Genomic DNA, 25,846 nt, shown 5'->3' with positions numbered 1-25,846 from the left:
AGTTGTAGTCCCAGAATCTCCTCCCTGCAAAGCCAAGCTATCCCAGCATGCCCTGCAATCCATTCGGCGACAAACATCCAATCAGAGCTGGGACTCGGCATTGAGCTGTCTGGACTTGTAGCCAGTAAGAGATTTCTGCTTTGTAAGCACTACAAGTCCCACAATGCCTTTGGGGGAGCTGGAGAGGTGAGCCAATGAGAGGTGAGAGTCAGCAGCCCCGCCCACTCACATGGTAGAAGCAGGTAAGATCTTTGTTGGGGTAAAAGTTGTGTGTTTGGTGTGTATAGAATCATCCATGTGTGCTGGGGGTGGGGGAGATCCATTTCTATGGAGAGGAGAAGAGATTTCTTCCTGGATCCCCCTTTATCACATCATAGGATGGATGGATGGGGGGGATAGGAAGTGTTACTTTGTGTAGACTTTTCTCATCTCCTATCAGTGGAGGACACAGCCCCTCCCCCACCCTGCACCCCTCTCCTCCCCTCCTCTCCTTCATTCTCACTAAACACTGCAGATTTATGAATCGCTTGCTGCAGCTATTGTACTCTGACAACCAGCGTCACTGGCTGTCAGAGTACAATAGCTGGCTGTCAGAATATCCTAAGGGCTAGTTTACGCTAGGGTTGCTTTCTGAAGAGTGATCCACATTTGGATCACTCTTCAGAGAGCATTTGATAGGCCTTGAACCCTGTGGATGCAGGGCGCCTCCATTCAGCTAAGGTTGAAATTTGCTGCAGCACAATGCAAAGCATTGCACCCACAGCGCAAGTACACTCCCCTCAGCTCACCATCCCACAACTGCTAGTGTAAACCAGGTCTTATCCACTTGCTTACAGGGCACTTTTACCCCCTTCCTGCCCAGGCCAATTTTCATCTTTCAGCACTGTCGCACTTCGAATGTCAATTGCGCGGTCATGCGTTGCTGTACCCATATGACAGTTTTATCATTTTTTGTTAACACAAATAGAGCTTTCTTTAGGTGGCATTTAATCACTGGGTTTTTTATTCTTTGCGAAATAAACTAAAAAAAGAGAGAAAATCTTGAAAAAAAAAACGAATATATTTTTCTTAATTTGTTATAAAATGTAGCAAACGGGTAATTCTTCTCCTTCACTGGTGTGCGCTGATGAGGAGGCACTTATTGGCTGCACTTATAAGAGGCACTGATGAAGAAGCACTGATGAGGAGGCACTGATTGGCTGCACTGATTGGAGACACTGATGAGGCTGCACTGATTGCAGACACTGATTGGCTGCACTGATGAGGAGGCACTGATTGGCAGCACTGGTGGACGCTGTTGGGACTGTACTGATAATCAGGACATTGATGTCGATGTCCCTTTCACACAAGCCGATTATCGGCTCTCCTCTCCTCTAATCACACTGTCAGTGTGCTAATAACTAGGGATGAGCTCAGGCGTGTTCGGATCCCAGTCCCAACCCACCTAAACAATCGCACCAGGAAGCCATCACTGCACACCACCAGTCATGAGCAGCCATGCAGGGTGTGTGTATGTGCAGCTGATGCCCAGGAAATGCCTCACTGCCTATGATTGGTGAGTGTTCAGTGACGGCTTCCTGGTGTGATTGCTTAGGTGGGTTGGGACTACGATCCAGGCACGCCTGAGCCCATACCTTCTGATAACCGACTTTTGTTTACATCGTGATCAGCTGTGATTGGACACAGCTGATCACATGGTAAAGGGCCGCTGTGATTGGCCCTTTACCCTGATCTGTGATCAGCTGTGTCCTCACAGAGTGCGCCACCCACGGCGAGTGCGATTATGGGAAGACGTCACATGACGCTCTCCCAGAACTGGCGAGCTGGGCTGTAGCCGTCATTCAGCTATAGCGCGGTCGGCAAGTGGTTAAGGTGCCAAATCAGATTGGGCGTGGTTTGGCTGACAATTATCTGTCAGGCTTCTTTGATTTTTCAATAGACAGATGTTGGGTGAGATGGTGCTGACCAGGCCACCTACTCATTGAATGTTGGACAGTTCATTAGGAACCGGCTAAAATTCACTCAGTGTATGGCCGGCTTTCTTATAATAAATACACAGGTACACACTATGGTGGTGTTCTGATACTGATTAACCCATCAGTATGTGTCTGGTGGGTGGGATGGACCTGGAGGAGGCCCACACGGGGAGAACCAACTCACTCCATTGGGTTTTCAACCATAGATCCAGATCATCTACTGACAGATATCTCTTTGTTGTTTTCCAAAATATTTTTACTTTGTAATTCTTCTTCCATTTGTTTCTTAACATTCTAACCTGCAAAAAAAAGTAAAACTAGGTTTATGCAACAATCTGGAGGGTTAACTACTTGTTTTGCCTAGCGGATGATGAATTTGCTTATGTACTTACCTTATTCCTCACTCTCGCAGGCTTCCTCCTCTTTATGCAATTGGTTCCTCATAAACTCTTCACTTCCTGACTGGTCACAGCTCTCTGATCTCATCCTGTACAATGCAGGTCCAGCAATCCTACATTGTACTGGAGGACACAGGGGGCTCCCTCAAAACTAGGAAAGACATCCTAGATAACTATCTTCTGCCTCCTTTTTAGGGTGCTATGAAGCTTTTCAAAATACACCTTACCTGTCCAGAGAGAGAACTTGCTAAGCTTAACTAATATGGTGAAGGAGAGAGAGCAGTTGGCAGAAGCCATATTAAATCATGCCCTGGAGATCATCTGCTTGTTGACGGTGGAGGTAAGGAGGGTTGGCTGAAGGAGTAACATAGGGAACCAACACCTGAAATAGACGTCCTCTTTAAGTGCAATATATTGAATACAAATAGAACCCAACATAGGATTTCCTTGTGCAGGAATAGGCCCATGAAAATGTGCTTAAAAGGGGAGATTTACTAAAACTGGTGCAGCTGTGCATAGTAATCAATCGGTTTCCAGGTTTTAGCCCCCGTTCACACAGGTGCGACTTGTCATGTGATTTGACAGGTCCAAATCGTAAGACAATTTGCACCCTATTGTCGATAATGGAACTGTTCAAATTGGTGCGACGGGGACTTTGCAGTGCCGCACTGATTTAAAAAAAAAAGTTCCTGCACTATTTTTGGAGATTTTGGGTGCGACTTGCATAGTCATCTGTGCATGAAGTTGCACAGATGTCAGCCGAGTCACACCTGAAGTCGCACTGACATGCGGTTTTGAGGTTGCACAATTACAAAGTCTGATTCAGTGTAAATGGGGGCTTCTTGTCAAAGCTTGGTTGAACAAGCTGAAGTTAGAAGCCGATTGGTCACAATGTACAGCTGCACCAGATTCTAAGGGTAACAGTTTTAGTAAATCTCCCCCAAAGTCTCTGCTGATCTGTGCTTTCCCCATAATTTAGCATAAAAAGGGCCTGCCATACTGAAAAAATAATATGCTCACCTAACACTTGAGTAGGCCTTGGAGTCCAAACTTTAATTTAGAGCTCCGGAACTCCCTTGTTGTTGCATTATTAAAGTGCAAGTTAATCTTTTCAGAAAAAATGAAAAGGTGAACTAACACCCTACAGCCTATCCCCCCCCCCCCCCAATACCCTCTGTACTTGCCTTAATGGGTAATGAGCTGTTAGTGCCCATGCAGCTGGTGTAGCAGTCAAGGGATTTGAAATTTCTTCTTTCTTCCTTCATCTTCCTTCTTCTCCCTTCTTCGTTTGCCTTCTCCCTTCTTCCCTTCTTCTTTTCCAGTCTTCTTCTTCCCTTCTTCTCCTCTCTTCTTCTACTCCCTTCTTCCTCTTTCTTCTTCCTTCCCTTTTCCTCCTTCCTCTCCTTCCTCTCCTTCCTCTTCTTCTTCTCCTTCATTCCTTCTTCTCCTTCCTTCCTTCTCCTCACCCCTTCTCGCTTCTTCTTCTCCTCCCTTCTCGCTTCTTCTTCTTCTCCTCCCTCTCCTCCTTCCTTCTCGCTTCTTCTTCTCCTCCCTCTCCTCCTTCCTTCTCGCTTCTTCTTCTTCTCCTCCTCCCTTCTCGCTTCTTCTTCTTCTTCTCCTCCTCCCTTCTCGCTTCTTCTTCTCCTCCTCCCTTCTCGCTTCTTCTTCTTCTTCTCCTCCTCCCTTCTCGCTTCTTCTTCTCCTCCTCCCTTCTCGCTTCTTCTTCTCCTCCTCCCTTCTCGCTTCTTCTTCTCCTGCTCCCTTCTCACTTCTTCTCCTCCTCCTTTCTCCCTTCTTGCTTCTTCTCCTCTTCCCTTGCTTCTTTCTCCTTTCTCCTTTCTCCTTCCTCCTTCTTCTTTCTTTGTCTCCTCTTCCTCCTTCTTTCTTTGTCTCCTCTTCCTCCTTCTTCTTTCTTTGTCTCCTCTTCCTCCTTCTTTCTTTGTCTCCTCTTCCTCCTTCTTTCTTTGTCTCCTCTTCCTCCTTCTTTCTTTGTCTCCTCTTCCTCCTTCTTTCTTTGTCTCCTCTTCCTCCTTCTTTCTTTGTCTCCTCTTCCTCTTCCTCCTTCTTTCTTTGTCTCCTCTTCCTCCTTCTTTCTTTGTCTCCTCTTCCTCTTCCTCCCTCTTTCTTTGGCTCCTCTTCCTCCTCTTCCTCCTCTTCCTCCTTCTTCTTTCTTTGTCTACTCCCTTCTTTCTCTTCCTCCTCCTCCCATCTTCCTCTTATTTCTCCTCCCTTCTTCCTCTTATTTCTCCTCCTCCCTTCTTCCTCTTCCCTTCTTCCTCTTCCCTTCTTCCTCTTCCCTTCTTCCTCTTCCCTTCTTCCTCTTCCCTTCTTCCTCTTCTCCTGTTGGGTTTTTACTGCTATCCATTAGAGAATTTACTCACTTCTTATCCTGCTGACAACGTTTTATCAGACAGGAAGTGAGGGGTAATCTGCAACTGTGTTGAATAGAAGAAATAAAAATGTGCAGTAAAAGCTGCATGTTTTTAATGAGATGTCAGTATATGAGATTCTCTTTTTGGTTTTATGGATTTGTGTGTTGTCTTTGTGGGCTATGCACCTGGGATCAAGTGTAGAAGGGGAAGGTGTGGGATGAATGATATGACATAAAAAAAACCTGACAGGGGTTCCAGTCTACCCTACTTTACTTAAAGCAGAGCTCCACCCAAAAGGGGAAGCTCCCCCTTGTTTGCTTCCTCCCCCCTCCGCTGCCACATTTGGCACCTTTAGGCGGGGAGAGGGGAATGGGTACTTGGTTTTGACAGGTACCCACTCCCACTACTGGGTGACTTCACTGTGGCGAAGTCACCCGTAAGTTTGGCCCCCTCCTCCTCACGCCACCAGGCCATTCACAAACCGCAGCGCGCTTCGCACATGCGCAGTAGGGAGCTGGCTGTGAAGCCGCAAGGCTTCACTGCTGGTTTCCCTTATAAGAAATCTCAGTGGCAGCACCCGAGAGCAGAATGAAAAATCAGCTGGGGTGAAGAAAATGCTGGATTTGTGGACAGGTAAGTATCCTAATAATAAAAGTCAGCAGCTACGGTATTTGTAGCTGCTGACTTTTATTTTTTTTCTGAAGGAGCTTGGAGTTCCTCTTTAAGGAAAACATTTTTTTTTTATTCCTGTATATTGTGTTGATGGAGGGTTCCTATCACTTTCTGTCTGGTAAAAGTTGCAGGTAGGGTAAGAAGTGAGGGCAAATCTGTACAACGAAAGCCTGGATGGCAGTAAAAAAAGCTGACATGGGTTCTAACCTTCACCTACATTTTTCAAACTAAAAAAATAAGTTTTAGATTTACGTGTTAGTTAATGCTGCAGAGGCCATTATATAGGCTCCTTCATTCATTGTTTTTTGTGATCACAATGGGTCATGCCAGAGGGCTTTCTGATTAATATAGAAGTCTGCTTGGACCCAGGATCATGGCTGCACCTAACATTTGGCCATACCTTTAGTATATATTCAGACTCCTTTTTCTGTGCCACAGATGAGTATAATATTTTATTGAGTGGTCATTTTCCTTTCCCAGTAGATCTCTTCCTCTCTTTGTACAGGATTTTATTGTTGTGAAGAGACCTGATGGGACCCGATTCAGCATTCGTGCCACAGAGATCAACAGCAATGAGTGTGACCCCACTTCAGGATATCCGGAGCTCTTCTTTACACTCTTGGGAATGGAGGACAAGACTCAAAGGACGATTGTGGAAATGGCCAACAAAATCATCCAGCTGTTGACTAGGGAGGTGGGAAATCCAATAACATTTTCTCTACCAGACTCTACTAAACAGCCAGTAACTATCTACACAACTTTTAGCCCTTGCTTTTGAGGTGACCTTGAGACCTCCTAACAGATGGCTTAGATATCTCATGCCAAACACAAGTGGTCATAAAAGTTATCTAGGTTACTAATTAACTAGCATGTTACTGGGTCATTGCTGGGAAATTCCAAAAGGAAGGGTGCAAATTGTATAAATGAATTCTACTACCTGTATAGTTACAGATGGCATTAAGATGTATACCAGGTTTACAATAAATACATGTAGGCTAAAAAATGTAATGGTTGTTCTAGGGAATGATTACTGTATAAACATTTCTGCTTGTGTTGGCCAAGCATGCATGTTAATGTGTTATGCCTTGGTGGCCACATTATGGTTGGAGGGGAATTACTGCATCTTCAGGTTTCCTTATGTTACTTCATTTTTTTCCTTCTGCTTGTTCTTCCAAAGTTGACTTATCTTACATAAAATGTTTTGGTGCTCCCATTTTATTTCAGGCATTTGTAAAGTGTGAGGATGTTGCTGTCTCTTTCTCTAAGGATGAATGGGAATACCCAGAAGGACATGGAGAGCAATCTAAGAACAGCCAGGACACTTCTACCATTGGTGAGGACAATAATAACTCTAACTTCAAAAATCTCAAGAAAAATATAGAGCTAAGTGTGACTTAAAATGGTTCTAAAGTCATAAGTGCATTAAAGTGATTGTAAAGGCCAAAGGCTTTTTAATATTAATGCATTAAGATGAAAAGCCTTCTTTGTGTAGCAGCCCCCCTAATACTTACCTGAGCCCCATCTAGATCCAGAGATGTCCACAAATGCATCGGTCATCCGGGACTCTCCCTCCTGATTGGCTGAGGTACAGCAGCGGTGCCATTGGCTCTCGCTGTCAATCAAACTCAGCCAATGAGGAGCGAGGGGGCAGGGCCAAACCACGGCTCCATGTCTGATTGGACACATGGAGCTGTGGCTCGACTCGGGTGTCCCCATAGCAAGCTGCTTGCTGTGGGGGCACTCAACAACAGGAAGAAGGGGCCAGGAGCGCCGAAGAGGGACCCATGAAGAGGAGGATCTGGGCTGCCCTATGCAAAACCACGGCAATAGAGCAGGTAAGTATAACATGTTTGTTATTTTTCACACAAAAAAAAAACAAAAAACCAAGGCTATAATATCACTTTAGGGTAAAAATCCTTTCAACAGCTTTTCCCCTCCTAAATACTTACCTAAGTCCTGTATCCATCCAGCGCTGTGCCCGTCTACAGAAGCTCTTCCCCCTCTCTTACAGGTTTAGCTGAGAGCAGTGGGAGCTATTAGCTCCTGCTGCTGTCAGTCAAATCCATTAAGGAGGGAGTGGGCCAATCCACACTGCGTGTGGGTCAATGAACGCACACCGCCTGGCTGGGGATCAAGCCTGCACATGTGCCACTATACTAAACAGCTTAATATGGTGGCACACGGAGGAGGGAAAAAGCCTAGAGCACCGGCGGGGGACCCCAGAAAAGGAGGTTCGGAGTTTCTCTGTGCAATACTATTGCACAGAGCAGGTAAGTATAAAATGTATTCATTTAGGAAAAAACTGTGACAACCGCTTTAACAAAAATGTTATCTTCACAATCTAATAACACGCAAATTGCCAGGATCTGGAAATGTCAATTGAGCCTAACCAGCGCCCTGGAAGATTTATCTTTGTCTTGATTTCCTTCTGAAAAAATAGCAGTGTGTTTCCTGTACCCAGACACTCTTGTGCCTTCCTTGAGTCTTATGACTTCATATCTGCAGTGTAAGGCATTGTGGCCACTTGACTGCTAATGTCACCAGATTTGGAGTCAGATTTTGTAATGTAATGACTATGCTGATCACTGTTCTCCTTGCTGGAGAGAAAGCTGTACCTGAGGACCTGCAGTGCAAGTATCTGCCTACTTCAGCTTCACTCATTCTGTGAATCTGTTTCCTCCATTTCTCATCATCCAGTCATTAGTTTATCAGTCATCTAACATGGGGAAGCAAAGCCCTGCCTCTTCCAAGATCGCCTCTCCCAAACAGAGACATAATGCAGAACAAGACACTATGGGGCTTATTTACTAAAGGCAAATAGACTGTGCACTTTGCAAGTGCAGTTGCTCCAGTGCTTAGTAAATAAGCAGAAGCTCTGCTGACTTCCATCATCCAATCATGTGCAAGCAAAAAGGCTGATTTTTTTTTTTTTTTCTCGATTGGGTATTCTTTGCAAAGAGAAGTTTTGCCTCATTTACTAAGCTCTGGTGCAACTACACGTTTGCAAAGTGCACTCCCTGTTTGCCTTTAGTAAATCAACCCCATTAAGTCAGTAAAGGGGAAACGTTCAGCAACAGGGACACCACAGACGATGCTAGAGACTGGTCCTTTGTCTTCTACCTGCCTTTTTTAGGCACCGTTTCCAGAGTTCAGGTCCTACTTAAAGTGATTGTAAAGTAATTGGGTGACTCTACATGTATCCCCTCCGGGCATGCTGCCATTCACTACAGTGGGTTTGTTTTTAAAAAATGAGAATTTGAAATACCCTGTGTCACATGCAGCTGTGCGGTCACGTGATCCCCCTGTGCTGGCCGGCCTCGATCTACGGAGAGAAGCAGGAGTAGTTGAGATTCCCCTGTGACATCAGCCAGCCAGCAGCAGGGATACAGCTAAGCTACACCATAATACTACACATGAATGTGCTGTGGGGGTGTAGGATTATACTAAAAAGTCCATAGGTGAAGTAATACCTGCAATATATAAAGGAAACAGCGGAAGGCACCAACTAAGTGCAGTATATAGAAAAAGATGTATTAAAAATCACTATTGGCAACTCACAAGATCCATGGGGATAAGAACATGTAATCCACCCAGTGGGGTTTGCTGTTGAGCTTTGGTGTGTCTTCAGGAGCCAGGAAGCAGATCCTGCTGTCAGGAGGCGTGTAGGGCACCAGAATCAGAACGGGAAATCCTGGAGTTCATAAATTGAGCAAGAGCGGAAGTATTGTCACACCTGGGGGGGGGTTGGGCACAACGTGGGGTGTGTTGCTACATGTATAGTTTCTGGTATCCTACACAGCCCCTGACAGCAGCATCTCCTTCCTGGCTCCTGAAGACACACCAAGGCTCAACAGAAAACTGCACTGGGTGGATTAAATGCTCTTCTCCTTATGTATCTCATGAGTTGCCACTTGTGATTTTTAAAAGGCTTTTTCTATACACTTCACTTAGTTGGCTCCCTCACCTGTTTCCTTCATATTCAGTTGAAAGACTATCACTCCGATTTAACATTGACCTGTTATTAGAGAAACATGAGTGACGTTCACCTTCTGAAAATGCTACGTTATTTGGCTGACCATGTCTGGTTTAAATTAGGGTTGTCCCGATACCGATACTAGTATCGGTATCGGCACCGATACCGAGCATTTGCCCAAGTAATTGTACTCGGGCAAATGCTCCCGATGCTTCCCCCGATACCTGGAAGTCAGCGGTGATCGGCGCGTGGGGGAGTTACAAGCTTCTCCCCCCCGCGGCTTTCAGCTGCTTAGTGACATACAGCGGTGATCGGTTCTTGTAACTCCCCCACACGCGATCACTGCTGACTGTCACTGCATCCTCCTCCATGCCCCCTCCGTTCCTCTCTCCCCCCTCCGCTGTCCCCCTCTCCTTCTCTGTTCCCCTCCATTCTGCTGTTCCTCTCCACTGGCCCCCCTGTTCTGCTGTGCCTCTCCGTTCTGCTGTCCTCCTCCTCCTTCCTTTGTGAATAGACAGAGTTAGCTGACTCTGTCCATTCACATAACTGAAACATTGTAATCTCCTGTGATTACGATGTGCCAGTTTATGAATGGAGAGGAGCCGCTGTCTTCTCTCCATTCATTCTCAGTGCAGCTGAGGCTGCAGAGAAAGGGACTGGGGAATCTCTATCCTCTGTCTCTTTCTCTGTCTCAAGGGGGAGATATCAGAGGTCTGTTAAGACCCCTGATATCTCACCAAAGCCCCCCAACAGGGCTGATTAAAAAAAAAAAAAAAAACACACATATTGCAATAAAGAATAAAAAAAAATATTATTGTAAAAAATAAAAATTGTAAATAAAAAAAACAAACAAACAGACACCATTCACCCCCCCCCCCCCCAAAAAAAGAAAGCATTGTTAAAAAAAAACAATGTCACGTGACATTAAAAAAAAAAAGTATCGGTATCGGCGAGTACTTGAAAAAAGTATCGGTACTTGTACTTGGTCCGTGGTATCGGGACAACCCTAGTTTAAATATGTCGGAGTCACAGGCCCAAGAAAACATACAGTGAATGAGAAGTCAGAAAAAGTCAGAATTCCTCATGTCTAGAATTGTTACAGTCACTGAGGCCAGTCACCTATGATTGAGAGCGGTCAGCATTAGCAGTCCTTGTGTATCTCTCATGACTGCACTGCATTGTTAAATACAACTTTTAAGTGTTTTTTTATATCTTTCCAAAAAAAAAAAAAATGTTGATCCTGCCAAAACTCTTGTGAACTAATAAATTATTGTGCTAAGTGTTATTAGTATTGTTTCCAAGTCTCTCTGTGACCTATAGTACACCTTCCCCTATGTTTATGGGGCTAAGCAGAGGAGGGGGGTTATTTGCAGTAGCTTCCAAAGCATGTCATTCTTTTCGGGGGAGTGATGGAGGATATTTATGGAAAATACAGTTTAATGTGAATTTTTCTTTTAATACATTTCAGACCAACCAACATCCCCGGTGCAGCTCAGTACAGAAAAAATTTACCCCATCAATCTCTGCATTAAGGAGGAGCCGGAAGAAGAACCTCCTCATATCACTGGTAAGTGTTCAATTTGAAGATTACAAAGAATAGAGATCAGTAGTAGCAAGTCTTTGTATTTGGTGACTTCTTAGATTTCCTCTGAAGCGCAGGGGTCCTGCTTTCATTTTCTACCAACCACACTGCCTACATCCATTTTGCTTATCCACTTGACCTCCGGAAGGTTTATGACCAGGCCATTTTTTGCGATACAGCACTGCGTTATATTAACTGACAATTGCTCAGTCATGCAACGCTGTACCCAAATAAAATTTGTCCTTTTTTTCCCCCTAAATAGAACTTTCTTTTGGTGGTATTTGATCTCCTCTGTGGTTTTAAATTTTTTGCCTATAAACAAAAAAAAGACAATTTAGAAAAAAACAAGGCAATATTATTTCCTTTCTGCTATAAAACATATCCAATAAAAAAATTGTAAAATCTAATTTCTTCATACATTTAGGCCAATATGTATTATGCTACATATTTTTGGTAAAAAAAAAAGTCCCAATAAGAGTATACTGCTTGGTTTGCACAAAAGTTATAGCATCTACAAACTATGGTATATATGCTGGAATTTATTTTTATACTAGTAGTGGTGGCGATCAGTGACTTATAGAAGGAATGCAATATTGCGGCGGACAATTGGACACTAGCTGACCATGAACCAGTGACACTATAACAGTGATCAGTGCTAAAAATATGCACTGTCACTGTACTAAAGACACTGGCTGGGAAGAAGTTAAACACCTAGGGCGATCAAAGGGTTAACTGTGTGCCTAGCCAGTGCTTTTGTCTACTATGTTAGGTGCTTTTACTAGGGGAAGAGTTGGTTGCCCCCAGTCAGAACGGAACTCTGCCTTGTTTACATGGGCAAAACCAGAGAACGGAGCTCTACCTAAGGATTAGCAGATGTCGGCGGACATCCAGTGCCTGGCACCTGCAGATCGGCTTCTGCTGTGAGTAATCCGGGTGGGATTATGGTGTGGAGTTGTTTTTCAGGGGTTGGGCTTGGCCCCTTAGTTCCAGTGAAGGGAACTCTTAAGGCGTCAGCATATCAAGACATTTTGGACAATTTCATGCTCCCAACTTTGTGAGAACAGTTTGGGGATGGCCCCTTCCTGTTCCAACATAACTGCACACCAGTGCACAAAGCAAGGTCCATAAAGACATGGATGAGCGAGTTTAGGGTGGAGGAACGTGACTGGCCTGTACAGAGTCCTGACCTCAACCCGATAGAACACCTTTGGGATGAGTTAGAGCAGAGACTGCGAGCCAGGCCTTCTCCTCCACATCAGTGCCTGACCTCACATATGAGCTTCTGGAAGAATGGTCAAAAATACCCATAGACACACTCCTTCCCAGAGGCGTTAAAGCTGTTATAGCTGCAAAGGGTGGGCCAACTCAATATTGAACCCTACAGACGAAGACTGGGATGCCATTAAAGTTCATGTATAGGCAGGCGTCCCAATACTTTTGGTAATATAGTGTATATGTTCCTTGCTAAAGAACATTATTCTTTATTGTTACGAGTAAGGTTACACTTTAAGTGGTTTTACTGTTTTTGAGGTCTCCACTCAAGCTTCTGGTTTTGGTGGAGGGTGATGGTTAGTGGTCCAAATCCACAGCCATAGAAGATATCCACCTCATACTGCACTCATGACATGTTTTTCTATTAGGATTTGTATTGAGAACAGAACCGTTTTGTCCAATAGATCTATACAGTCACTATGGTAAGGGTGAACCATTTCCTAATAACATAAGACGTGTACATCCTCTATTTTTAGATGGGGCATCAGCCCTTCCCTCTTCAGAGTTTATTTCTAGAAGCCCAGAAAGAAAACCTCTATCTTCTGTAAATGTTCACCTACCTTTTATGGAAACCCAAAGTGTATCTGCATACAACTTTATTCCCTCATGTGATATTAAACCTGAAGCCGGTGGAGAGTCCTCAGATGACACCATTGACAGTGTGGATGCAGGTAAGCAGTTACTTATATTAAATGGATATCTTCACCTTTGTCACTTCTGCCTTTGGGAACATGTTCTTGACAGAGCAGAACATTCATGGAGAACAGTCCTTGTCTATACTGTAGTCCACTACTACACGTGAAAGACCAAAGACATACTGTGAGTGCAGGGCATCTAGGACTCCCTGTCACTACAGCACCCAACAATTACTGTATAATGGTGCAGAAAGCAGGGTTGACCTCATCAAGTCAGCAGTACTCTCTGTATCACTGATGGCCACCAGCCTGGAGTAGAGCATAACATAAAGCAGGTGGTCTCCACAGGGAGAAGGAAGATCTTGAGGTGGAACTGGGATTCCAAAGGTGGGCTTTAAATTAAATCTTGCCTTTGCCCATGCATGAAAATGTGTCAGTTTTTCTCTTAGAAGCCCATCTCCACCAATCATCAAATCCCTGTATATACATTAGGGGGGTATACTTGTATGACTATGGAAGGATTGATGGCTTATGAACTCTATAAAATGCCCACCTACAGATAAACCTTGTTGAGTTTGTTTTACTACAAAGAGAGGAAATATTTTCTTCATACATTCAAAACCTTTATTTTTTTATAATGTCACTTCAGAGTCTCCCCAGTTCCCTCATTCTTCTAATGGGGAACAAGTTTACAATAGTATCGAATACATAGAGGAGGAGCCAGAGGAAAGCAAAGATTCATATGCTTCAGTATCTGAAGACAGGAGCAGTCCAGGTAAGCACATAGTTCACCTTTTGTTAACATGTATGTCCAGGCAACCATGTTTTTAATTAATATAATGTATGCATTTCTCAATCTTTTATTTCATGTAATTTCTATGAGCCTGTCTGCCCTATTGCATTGCATTACACAGTAAATATTGTGGTGACATTTAATTTCGAATGGCACCTCAATGCACCTACAGAGGGCAGCACAGCACGCTTGTAAAGCACTGTATATTGTGGTGCAATGTCCATTAACCCCTTGGCCTCTGGAAGATTAATCCCCCCCCCCCCCCTCCTTCATGACCAGGCCATTTTTTGTGATACAACACTATTATTTTAACTGACAATTGTGCGGTCATGCAACGCAGTACATAAATTAAATTTATGTCCTTTTTTCCCCACAAATAGAGCTTTCCTTTGGTGGTATTTTGATCACCTCAGCGTTTTCAATTTTTTTGCAGTATACCGTATATACTCGAGTATAAGTCGAGGCCCTAATTTACCACAAAAAAATGGGAAAAACTTATTGACCGGAGTATAAGACGAGGGTGAGAAATGCACAGCTACTGTAAGTGGAAAAGAGGGTCAACAATGCCCATTTGCAGCCTCACTGTGCCCATTTGCAGCCTCACTGTGCCCATTTGCAGCCATAGGTCCCCTGAACTTCAAACTCGGTAGTTAAGGGTTCCTAGATGCCCCCTAGCTGCAGCCAAAATTTGGGGTCTCTGAACCCAAAGGGTCCCGAAATGACATTGCTGCAGATGGACACAGTTGACCGACTTTGGGGCCCCGTATCTTGGGGCCACTTAGTGCTAGGAACCCCAAATTTAGTGTGCAAACCCAGTGGAACTAGGACCATAAAACCAAATCTGGGGTTTCTAGCTCCAAGTGGCACCAAGATACAGGGCCCCAAAATCGGTTCAGAAAATGTCAAGCACTTTTCTACAGCAGAGAATGACATTTTCCGAACCGATTTTGGGGCCCCGTATCTCGGGGCCACTTAGTGCTAGGAACCCCAGCTTTGGATATGTTATGGTACCAGTTCCACTGGGTAAAAAAAAATCCCAATAAGGGTATATTGATTGGTTTGTGCAAAATAGTGTCTACAAACTATGGTGTATATATATTGGAATATATTTAATTTTTTTTATACTAGTAATGGTGGCGATCAGCTATTTATACGGGGTCTGCGATATTGTGGTGGACAATGGGACACTGACTGACACTTTTGACTCTTTGCAGTAACCAGTGACACAAATATTCCTCGTGTATTGTATTGTAACTGTACTGTCTCCCCTCATGTTGTAAAGCGCTGCGCAAACTGTTTGCCCTATATAAATCATGTATAATAATAATACAGTGATCAGTGCTAAAAATATGCACGGTCACTGTACTAATGACACTGGCTAAGAAGGAGTTAAACATCTAGGGCGGTTAAAGGGTCAATTGTGTGCTTAGCCAGTGTTTGTGTGTGCTGTATGTGCTGCTTTTACTAGGGGAAGAGATGGATTTTATTCCATGCTTTGCAGGGACGGAAAATCCACTCTTTCCCCTCGTCCCCCCCGCTCTCTATTCTGAGTCTCTGCCCAATAATCGGTGGGTGCCGGCTGACATTCAGTGGCCGGCACCCGCAGATCGGCTTCTGCTGTGATTTATTCATAGCAGAACCAGCGAGCGTGCCCCCCTGTAGGCGGAAGTGAACAGGTGCTTAGACGCCCACTCAGGCCAGCTGCAGGCTATTTAAAAGCACCCTCTACAGGTGCACACAGCCTTTGGAGGAACGCAGAGCTGACGGTCGCATGTAAGGTGGGACACAGGCATTCTCCTAGGCAGCATTTACTAAGGTAACACCAGACTGGGCATTTGGTAGCAAGGCTTTTAGCCAGACTACATCGCTCAGCAGTCAGTGTTCATTTTGTGATACCTCCACCTTGTTGCTTTGCACTATGGGTAGAAGAGGTTCAAACACCCCAAGAACCAGAGACTCTAGGGGATCTTGTTCAGGTTCTGAGGACCCCCTTTCTGCAGCATTCTCCCCCCCTGAGGGACCAGGGAGGGCTAGCCAGAGGGAGCCATTGGGGTCAGGGGCTATACCTGCCTCCGGCACTTCAGCCCCTGTATACATTACACAGGAGGTTTTTTCCTCAACCATTAGTGGTTTAGAGGAGAGATTAATGGCCGTGATTACATCTTCACTCAGTGGAAGAAAACGCACTAGGCCTTCCTCTGTTTCCCAAGACCCTCAGGAAGAGGAGCCCTGGGATAAAGGAGATAAATCCCTTTCAGAGGATCGGGATGGGATGAATGATTCCTCTTCGGAGGAATCAGGTGGAGAGGGACTCTCTGCGACTTCCCAGGAGGAGAAAGTCTTAGTGCAGATCCTCACTGGATTGGTCCACTCCACATTTAAGTTGCCCGTATCTGAATCAGTTAAATAACCCTCTTCTTCTTTGGGGTCACTGAAGCCTCCCCAAACAGCACATGCTTTTCCTGTTCATAATTTACTTGAAAAGCTCATTTATTCTGAGTGGGATCACCCGGACAAACGTTCTTTTTCTGCCGAAAAAGTTTTCAACACTTTATCCGAAGAAAAGTTTATTAAAATGTGGGGAATACCGGCCATTGATGCCGCCATTTCCTCCGTAAATAATAGTCTGACTTGTCCTGTAGACAATGCTCAGATGCTCAGGGATCCTGTAGATAAAAAGATGGAATCCCTATTGAAGGATGTTTTCTGCTTGGCAGGTTCAGTGGCTCAACCTGCAGTTGCAGCGATTGGAGTTTGTCAATACTTAAGAGACCATGTTAAGCAGGTTATCAAAGTATTACCTGAACAGCAGGCCCAGGGGTTGGCTAACCTTCCTGCGGCCTTATGTCACGTTGTTGACGCCATCAGAGATTCTATCGTGCAAACCTCTCGTCTTTCACTGGGGTTGGTGCATATGCGTAGAATCATATGGTTGAAAAATTGTAAGAAGTGGGTTTCCGTTTCGTGGTGCAAGGTTGTTTGGATGACTATATCAAGAAAATCTCTGGTGGGAAAAGTACTCTCTTACCTGTCAAGAAGAAGAGTAAGCGTCCCTCTTTCAAACGGGCTCTTTCCCCAGCGCCAGGCAGTCTCGACGGCCTCCTCCGTCTGGGTCCAGAAACAAGAGTCAACCCCAGGGACAAAAGAAGTCCTGGGGAAAGAAGCCTACTAGGCAAAACACTAAGACCTCTTCATGAAGGGGCGCCCCCGCTCGCTCGAGTTGGGGGAAGACTGCGACAGTTCTCAGAGCTCTGGCAGGAGGACTTCCAGGACAGATGGGTAATCTCCACAGTAACCTTAGGGTACAAGCTGGAGTTTCAGGAATTTCCCTCTCCTCGGTTCCTCAGATCAAGTGTTCCCAGAGACCCAGAGAAGAAGCAGTCGCTCCTTCTAGCGTTAGAGCGACTTTTGTCGCAGGAGGTCATTATGATGGTCCCCGCAAAGGACCAGGGATTGGGCTTTTATTCCAACCTTTTTACGGTCCAAAAACCAAATGGGGGGTGTCAGACCCATTCTGGATTTAAGGGATCTGAACTGATTCCTAAGGATTCAGTCCTTCCGCATGGAATCAATTCGGACAGTAGTCTCCACCCTGCAGGGAGGAGAATTTCTGGCATCGATAGACATCAGAGATGCATATTTACATGTGCCCATTTTTCCTGCTCATCAGAAGTTTCTGCGCTTCGAGATAGGAGGGCGCCATTTCCAGTTTGTGGCTCTGCCTTTTGGGATAGCCACTGCACCTCGGGTGTTCACAAAGGTCTTGGCTCCTCCAATGGCCAGATTAAGGACTCAGGGTATAGCTGTCATAGCATACCTAGACGACCTGCTACTGATAGACCGTTCGGTAACCTCCTTGAACGGGAACTTGAGAACCACAGTCAAGTATCTGGAACACCTAGGTTGGATCCTCAACCTAGAAAAATCTTTCCTAAAACCAGTAAGAAGACCGTAGTATTTAGGTCTGATCATAGATACAAGCCAGGAGAAAGTATTTCTACCTCAGGCAAAGATCACTGCTTTAAGGGAGCTGATTCTGGCAGTCAGGACCAAGAAGGGTCCTTCTGTCCGCCTTTGTAGGAGGCTGCTAGGGAAGATGGTGTCTTCATTCAAAGCAGTTCCTTATGCTCAGTTTCATTCAAGACTACTGCAGCACAGTATTCTGTCAACCTGGAACAAGAAGGTTCAGGCATTAGACTTTCCGATGCACCTGTCTCAGGCGGTGCGTCAGAGCCTCAATTGGTGGCTCATGCCCGAAAACCTGCAGAAGGGGAAATCCTTTCTGCCAGTTACCTGGACGGTGGTAACAACAGATGCCAGTCTGTCAGGTTGGGGAGCAGTTCTGGAACAGTCTGCGGTTCAGGGGGTATGGTCCAAGACAGAGAGGGCCTTACCCATCAACGTTCTGGAAATCCGTGCGGTATGTCTAGCCCTAAAGGCCTGGACTATCAGGCTACAGGGTTGCCCGGTCAGGATCCAGTCCAACAATGCCACAGCAGTGGCCTATGTCAATCATCAGGGAGGCACCAGGAGCCGAGCTGCTCAAAAAGAGGTGAACCAGATCTTAGTCTGGGCAGAGAGGCATGTGCCATGCATATCGTCAGTTTTCATTCCAGGGATAGAGAACTGGCAGGCGGACTATCTAAGTCACCAGCAGTTACTCCCAGGGGAATGGTCTCTGCATCCCGATGTCTTTTTGGCCATATGCCAAAGATGGGGGGGTCCCAGATGTAGATCTCTTTGCATCCCGATTCAACAAAAAGATAGACAGATTTGTGGCAAGGACAAGGGATCCTCTTGCATGCGGGACGGATGCGTTGGTGATTCCGTGGCATCGGTTCTCACTGATTTATGCATTCCCGCCTATTCTGCTACTGCCACGACTCCTTCGCAGGATCAGGCAGGAAAGGAAGTCGGTACTTCTGGTGGCCCCCGCTTGGCCCAGAAGGACTTGGTATGCAGAAATAGTAAGGATGATGGTGGGTTCCCCGTGGACCCTACCGGTATGCCCAGACCTGTTGTCTCAAGGTCCAGTGTTCCATCCTGCCTTACAAACGCTAAATTTGACGGTTTGGCTATTGAGACCCACGTTCTGAAGAGTCGTGGGCTTTCAGGTCCTGTCATATCTACCTTGATCAATGCAAGGAAGCCAGCTTTCAGAATGATTTATCATAGAGTCTGGAAAGCTTATGTATCCTGGTGTGAATCCAGGGGTTGGCATCCCAGAATATATGTCATAGGTAGAATTCTTGATTTTCTACAAGTGGGTTTAGAGATGAAGCTGGCCTTGAGTACCATCAAGGGCCAGGTCTCGGCTTTATCAGTATTGTTTCAACGGCCACTTGCTTCGCATTCTTTGGTCCGAAACTTTATACAGGGGGTGACGCGCCTTAATCCTCCAGTTAGGGCGCCCCTAAACCCCTGGGACTTGAACTTGGTTCTGTCTGTTTTACAGAAACAGCCTTTTGAACCAATACGTCAGATTCCTTTGGTCTTGTTGACAAGGAAGTTAATTTTTCTGGTAGCCATTTCTTCTGCTAGAAGAGTATCAGAATTAGCAGCCCTTTCCTGTAAGGAGCCTTATTTGATTGTACACAAGGATAGAGTGGTACTGCGCCCTCATCCTAGTTTTTTACCAAAGGTGGTTTCTGATTTTCATTTAAACCAAGACATTGTTCTGCCTTCCTTTTTTCCAGATCCCTGTTCTCCGGAAGAGAGGTCACTACATTCGTTGGATGTAGTAAGAGCAGTTAAGGTCTATCTGGAAGCGACTGCTCAGATTCGCAAAACGGATGTTTTGTTTGTGCTGCCAGAGGGTCCCAGTAGAGGACAGGCAGCATTAAAAGCGACCATTTCTAAATGGATTCGACAGTTGATCATTCAAGCTTACGGTTTGAAACAGAAGATTCCTCTGTTTCAGATCAGGGCACATTCCACAAGGGCTATTGGTGCTTCTTGGGCAGTGCATCACCGGGCCTCTATGGCTCAAATCTGCAAGGCCGCAACCTGGTCTTCAGTCCATACATTCACCAGATTCTATCAGGTGGATGTGAGAAGGCATAAGAGGATATCGCCTTTGGGCTTAGTGTGCTGCAGGCAGCGGTACAGGGTCCTCAGGTCTGTTTGCACCCTACCTGGTTATGGTCCCCCCCCCCTCAGATAGCATTGCTCTGGGACATCCCATCAGTAATTACTGTGGCTCTGTGTCCCGTGATGTTCGAGAAAGAAAATAGGATTTTTTAAGACGGCTTACCTGTAAAATCCTTTTCTTTCGATGGACATCACGGGACACAGAGGTCCCGCCCCTCTTCTAATACACTAATTTGCTTGGCTACAAAACTGAGGTATCCCTGCAAGGGGAGGGATTATATAGGGGGTTGAACTTCCTGTTTAGGGTGTGCCAGTGTCCAATCACCAGTGATACCTATATAACCCATCAGTAATTACTGAGGCTCTGTGTCCCGTGATGTCCACCGAAAGAAAAGGATTTTACAGGTAGGCTGTCTTAAAAAATCCTATTTTTTTGCTAGAAAATTACTTAGAACTCCTAAACATTATATATATATATATATATATATATATATATATATATATATATATATATATATATAATATTTTAGCAGAGACCCTAGAGAATAAAATGGCGGTAGTTGCAATATTTTATGTCACACTGTATTTGCACAGTAGGTGACGATTTAAAAAATTTTAAGGGTTAACAGTTTAGAGTTACAGAAGAGGTCTAGTGCTAGAATTATTGATCTCGCTCTAACGATTGTGGCGATACCTCGCGTGTGTGGTTTGAACACTGTTTACATTTGAGGGCGCGACTTAAATATATGCGTTCGCTTCTGCGTTCGAGCATGGAGGGATGGGGCGCTTTAAATCATTATTTATTATTATTATTATTATTATTTTTTTTTTACATTTTCCCTTTAAAAAGTTTTTTTGATCACTTTTATTGCTGTCACAAGGAATGTAAACATCCCTTGGGACAGCAATAGTCACATGTCAGGTTTTTTTTTTTTTTTTTTTTGGAGGGACATGGGCTCTATAAGACCCCAAATCCCTCCTTTGCACTTAAAGAGGAACTGCAGTCGGCTCACATAATTTGTAAAAAAAACATCTTTGCCATTCTGAAGCTTCCCTCGAGCCGCTTTGCATTGTATTTTATATATACTGTGATTCTGTACTTGCCAAATATGCAGCAGAAATCTCCCTCCACTGAGTCTGGCTGCAGCCATTTTAACTGTGGGCAGCTGAAGATGCTGCCTATTCACTTCCTGGATTTACACAGACACACACCTCCAGCTCTGCAGCTTTCATTGGCCCTCTTATGACTCACCCCCCCCCCCCCCCTCCCCCTCCCTGGCAAACTCTCACGAGAGTGAGAGCTGTGCATGGTGTCATAATCCTAGGCTAATGACCAGACAAGAAACAGGAAGTGGGCTATATGAGGTATTTACTGGCACAAAAAAAATGTTTTACTATCCAAAGTTAAAACAACAAGGGCAGAAGATTTTTTTAAATGGAAAGTTGAAAAAATGACTGAAGATCCACTTTTTCAGTTTGGCTGTTTTTAAATACTGATTTTTTTTTTTTTAATCTGGCGCCTTTAAGGCTACAGTAAACTGTCATGACATCGCTTCCTGGTTACTAGATCCGAGACCCGATCAAAGCCGATTCTGGTTTGTTCGGGTCTCCGGCCAGCTGGCGGACGTGTCGGCTGGTCGCTCAGGCCTCTTGGTGGGACAGGAGAGCCCGGGCAAGCTGCGGAAGAAAGCTGAGTGTCTGCTCTAAAAAGCGGTACTGGGGGGATGCCTGTAGCTGCATGCATCACCCCGGTACAACCCCTTGAAGCAGAAGGCCACATATTTGCGTTACGTCGGCGTGAAGGGGTTAAGGCCTTGATAGAGAAGGCAGATGGTGACATTGAAGTTTTTCAAGAAGTTTTAAGTGGTTGTCTAGTGCCCATGTATTACTGAAAATATCCGTTTTCTCTGAGGTTGGCCTTTAACAATTATGACCGAATGGACTTCTAAAGCATGTACAGTATATAATGCACATTACTATGGAGATTCTGAACTGTCCTTCTTTCGGCAGGTTGTATGTACAAAGACGAGGACTATTTACCACTGAATGCTAACTATACAAGGGCCAGGAAACACAAGTCAAAATCGGGAAAGATGTCTCCTCCCTGCGAAGTGTGTGGGAAAGTATTTGGCAGCAAGTCATCTCTTGAGAGACACTTGCAGATACATACTGGACAGCGGCCATTTCCATGCAATGAGTGCGGCAAAAGATTCTCCTGTAGGAACCACTTGAACACTCACAAGAGAAGTCATTCTGGAGAGCGACCCTTTTCCTGTAACCAGTGTGGCCGGAGGTTCATCAATCACCAGCACCTCGTCCTCCATCAGGTAGTCCACACTGGTGAAAAGCCATACTCCTGTCCAGTGTGTGGGAAAGGCTTCACTCGGCAATCCAGCGTGGTCAAGCACTCCGGCATGCATGCAGAACAGAAGCCGTTCGTGTGCAACGAGTGCGGAAAGAGTTACTGCCAATACGCCAGCCTGGTTGTCCACCAGCGGCAGCACTCAGGGGAGAAACCATTTGTCTGCAAGTACTGTGACAAAGCCTTTACATGTAAAGCCACCATGTTGAAGCATCAAAAGGCTCACACTGGAGAAAAGCCCTTCCCATGTCCTCAGTGTGACAGGTGCTTTATTGACAATGCCACCCTGTCTAAGCACAAGCGTAAAGTACATGCCGATGAGCCCAACCAGCCTAGCAGGCTAGGGTTGGAATCTGTTTGATCCTTACTTTCTATGTCCGCTGCCCATTTTGCACTTTTAAAAGAATAGTATGCTCAAAACATATGTATATTTGAGTTCATGGTGGATGGGGAAGGGGGAATGCTAGAGGTACTTGTACATAACACTGTCCTCCCAAACCTTCCTGCTATGGGCAAATGCCAGGCTCTTCTGATGGGCAAAGTTCCAACATTTTTGGGTAGTGTTGGAGCTTGTGGCGAAGTTCCTGCCTGATGTTCCTATTGACCAGTCACTATGATTAGCAGTTTCACTTGACAATAGGAATGTGCAGGGTGCAGGAAGAAGTCAGCTGGCTTTAGCACTAGTGGAATGTTCCGTAAATGTTCTTCCAGAACTGCCTGCGGTTCAGCCATGAAGGGAAGGTTTAGAAGGTTCCTGCAAGTGTGTGCAGTTCATACCTTTCCCCCCTCAGTGACAGTCTCTTTAAACCATTGATCCTTACAGCCTAGTACACACTATCAAGTTTTTTTTTTTTCATTCAACCCAGAGGACTAAACAAAACAAAAAAAAAAAGAAGAGCTCAGGAGGAGGAGCTGTACTAACTACCCAATGTTAGTACATTGATCTCACCGCTGAGCTATTGTGTTCTGACAGGGGGGATGCCCCCGCCGTTGTCTGAGAGCGCTGAGCGGGTGCCAATCGGAAGACCTTTTTTGGTTATGCCTCTTCGACAGAAGTCAGCTGAACAGCCAGCTTCTATCATACCGAATGGTGTACACATGGGCCGAATGTTCAATAGAAACCGACCGATGCTGCCCGATATTCGGCCCTTGTGTACGGCTCTTATATCTGTTAGAGACTGTGCTGATAAGTTACCGTATTTTGGCTTAAATTCCTAGGTCTGCATACCTGCTGCAGTTATTGTAATACGTTCCTTATTGGAGTTTTATATTTATTTTATTTTATGGAGAATATTACAGGAGTAGCTGGAATACACAAAAATCAGCAGGAACATCCAAAACGAAATTCTAAAAATCATTACATTTAAAATTATTATGGTCAAAATTAAAATTGTGTAAAATGTTATTCTTGCTTAACCACCTATCCTCATAGGTGTACTAAAGACTTAAAAAGCAAAATAGAATAGAATGTTCGAATCTGGGATGACATTCAAACCATGTATGGGCAGGCTGATTGTACAACCAGCATGTTGGATTTTTTTAATGCAATTACTGCCAGCAGCCATAGCCTCAAGCAATAAGCACTGTGTTTTCTGCCGGTAGGGTTTGCCCCCTGTGCCCCCTGCCGGGACAACACAATATCTCCATGGGAGGGATTTCAGTGTTGATGGGGGAATTTTAGCGTTTTTTCTTTCTTGCAACCAAATCACTCCATCTATGGCAGGCGTAAATGAAAAAGGAATACAGCTTTATTATGTGCAGATGAGGCAGTTAAAGTGTTTTTACCCCAGCATTTCATATTCCTGATATGTACCTCCTGTACCATACACTTGTATGAAAAAGTATCCTGCTCTCTTTGTATTGCTTCCTTTATGTGAAAGCTCTATTTTTTTTCTTCCAGTCCCTTGGCTTTCCTATTAAAAACTGACCACACTAAGCAGGAGAACACACTGTGGTCAGTTCTCTAGCTCTTCAGAGAACTCAGCCTGTTCTCCAATGATCAGACTTGTCCTCTGCACAGCCTCTCGCTGGGAAGCTCAGTGTGCTGTTGCTTTTCCTCCCCCTAGCTCTTCTGTAGCTGAGAGCAGAGGGAAAATGATCACTTATAAGAAAGGGAAAAAAAAGATATTTATAATTTATTTTCTATATCTATACACAAATGTTTTGTCTTTCAGTTTTAAACTGAATGGGTTGTTTTTCAAGGCGATTGTTTACAATCACTTTAAGTTGAGCCTTGTGACCATATGGGCTAGGAAGCAGTTGGTCCCAATATAGCCCCACAGTCCATTTTATTTAAATCCCCTCTACACTGATTATCTATCTATCTATCTATCTATCTATCTATCTATCTATCTATCTATCTATCTATCTATCTATCTATCTATCTATCTATCTATCTATCTATCTATCTATCTTCTCTAAATTGAGAGAGAGACTGACTGACTCTGTTGTTTATGCAGTCATTTTCTACTGTCTTTAACCCTTTTTTCGCCCCCAAACAGTGAGGAGGTGTTAGAAGACCTAATAGATGTTATTTTTGTGAAAAAAATATGCAAAGCTAAGCAAAGACCAAAGTTAGTCCTGGTTTGAGAAGCAAATTTTGAAGTTGTGCAGATGTTGAATTCTTGTAGATTAGACCATAGGTAGGGCATGATGACTTTATCACCTGGAAAATGATCTTGCTTAACCACTTCAGCCCTGGAAGGATTTACCCCCTTAATGACCAGGCCATTTTTTGCGATACGACACTGCGTCGCTTTAACTGTCAATTGCGCGGCCGTGCGACGCTGTACCCAAACAAAATTGACGTCCTTTTTTTTTTTCCCCACAAATAGAGCTTTCTTTTGCCGGTATTTGATCACCTCTGCGGTTTTTATTTTTTGCGCAAAAATAGAAAAAAAACAATTTTAGAAAAAAAATTTTTTTTTACTTTCTGCTATAAAACATTTCCAAAAAAAAATAAAAAAATAAAAAAAAACAAATGTATTCATCAGTTTAGGCCAATATGTATTCTGCTGATTTTTAGTGGGAATGCGACATGTGGCGGACAGATCGGACACCTAACAGACATTTTTGACACTTTTTTTGGGAACCAATGACATTATTACAGTAATCAATCCTAAAAATATGCGGTGCTATTGTACTATTGACACTGGCAGGGAAGGGGTTAACATCAGGGGCAATCAAAGGGTTAAATGTGTTCTGACTATATGGGGGAAGGGCTCACTGGGACAACACACAGATCCGTCTTCCTGCATAGCAGAAAGACAGGATGTGTGTGATCTCCCCTGTTAGAGTGGATATTTGTCTTATTTACACAGGCAGATCCCTGTTCTGTCACTGCGGGGGGCGATCGCGGGTGGCTGGTGGACATCGAGTCCGCCGAACCCGCTGATTGGCTCCCCCGCTTGCCAATGGGAGCGTGCGCGGGCCCACAAAAGCGAGTTCACAAGCCGACGCACACCTACGGTGATTTGGTCAGCAAGTGGTTAAAGAGAGATTGGGATCTATTCACCAACGTGTACTGCATGCGATAAAATGGTCATGATGTGGTAAATCAAGTCCAATTCGCAAAACAAAAATAACCATTATACAGTATTTACCGCAAAATGAAAAATGTGCCAGTAAATATTGTCAGAAAAACATGTGGTAAGCTCTTAAAGCGGAGTTCCACCCAAAAATGGAACTTTCGCTTTAAGGGAAGGTGACCCCCTGACATACC

General features: G+C 44.6%; 1 protein-coding gene across 3 annotated transcripts; it reads left to right on the top strand.

Annotated features, from left to right (window-relative positions):
- LOC141107829 (uncharacterized) lies at positions 1-24,873 on the top strand. 3 transcript variants are annotated; one of them, XM_073598826.1, is made up of 8 exons: positions 1-201; positions 2,570-2,714; positions 5,924-6,112; positions 6,643-6,751; positions 10,860-10,958; positions 12,722-12,916; positions 13,530-13,655; positions 21,774-24,873. In XM_073598826.1, the coding sequence occupies exons 2-8, from the start codon at positions 2,637-2,639 to the stop codon at positions 22,484-22,486; spliced, it is 1,509 nt and encodes a 502-aa protein (XP_073454927.1). In that variant the 5' UTR covers positions 1-201; positions 2,570-2,636; the 3' UTR covers positions 22,487-24,873. The 3 variants fall into 3 exon arrangements, with proteins under 3 accessions (XP_073454927.1, XP_073454925.1, XP_073454928.1); XM_073598824.1 differs by having other exon boundaries at positions 1-242; XM_073598827.1 differs by lacking the exon at positions 2,570-2,714 and having other exon boundaries at positions 1-242.
- The last annotated feature ends 973 nt before the right edge of the window (positions 24,874-25,846 follow it).

This window comes from Aquarana catesbeiana, linkage group LG09 (genome assembly GCF_042186555.1).
Source record: "Aquarana catesbeiana isolate 2022-GZ linkage group LG09, ASM4218655v1, whole genome shotgun sequence".
NCBI lineage: Eukaryota > Metazoa > Chordata > Amphibia > Anura > Ranidae > Aquarana > Aquarana catesbeiana.
The sequence above is the reverse complement of the archived record's forward strand: the minus strand, read 5'-3'. Positions and strand labels throughout refer to the sequence as shown.

What these genes read in the sequence shown, in the direction of transcription:
- LOC141107829 (XM_073598826.1), top strand. Translation starts at nt 2,637, where the DNA reads ATGGTGAAGGAGAGAGAGCAGTTGGCAGAAGCCATATTAAATCATGCC. An exon ending in CATTGACAGTGTGGATGCAG is followed by an intron (nt 12,917 to 13,529) that starts GTAAGCAGTTAC and finishes ATGTCACTTCAG; the next exon opens with AGTCTCCCCAGTTCCCTCAT. An exon ending in TGAAGACAGGAGCAGTCCAG is followed by an intron (nt 13,656 to 21,773) that starts GTAAGCACATAG and finishes TTCTTTCGGCAG; the next exon opens with GTTGTATGTACAAAGACGAG.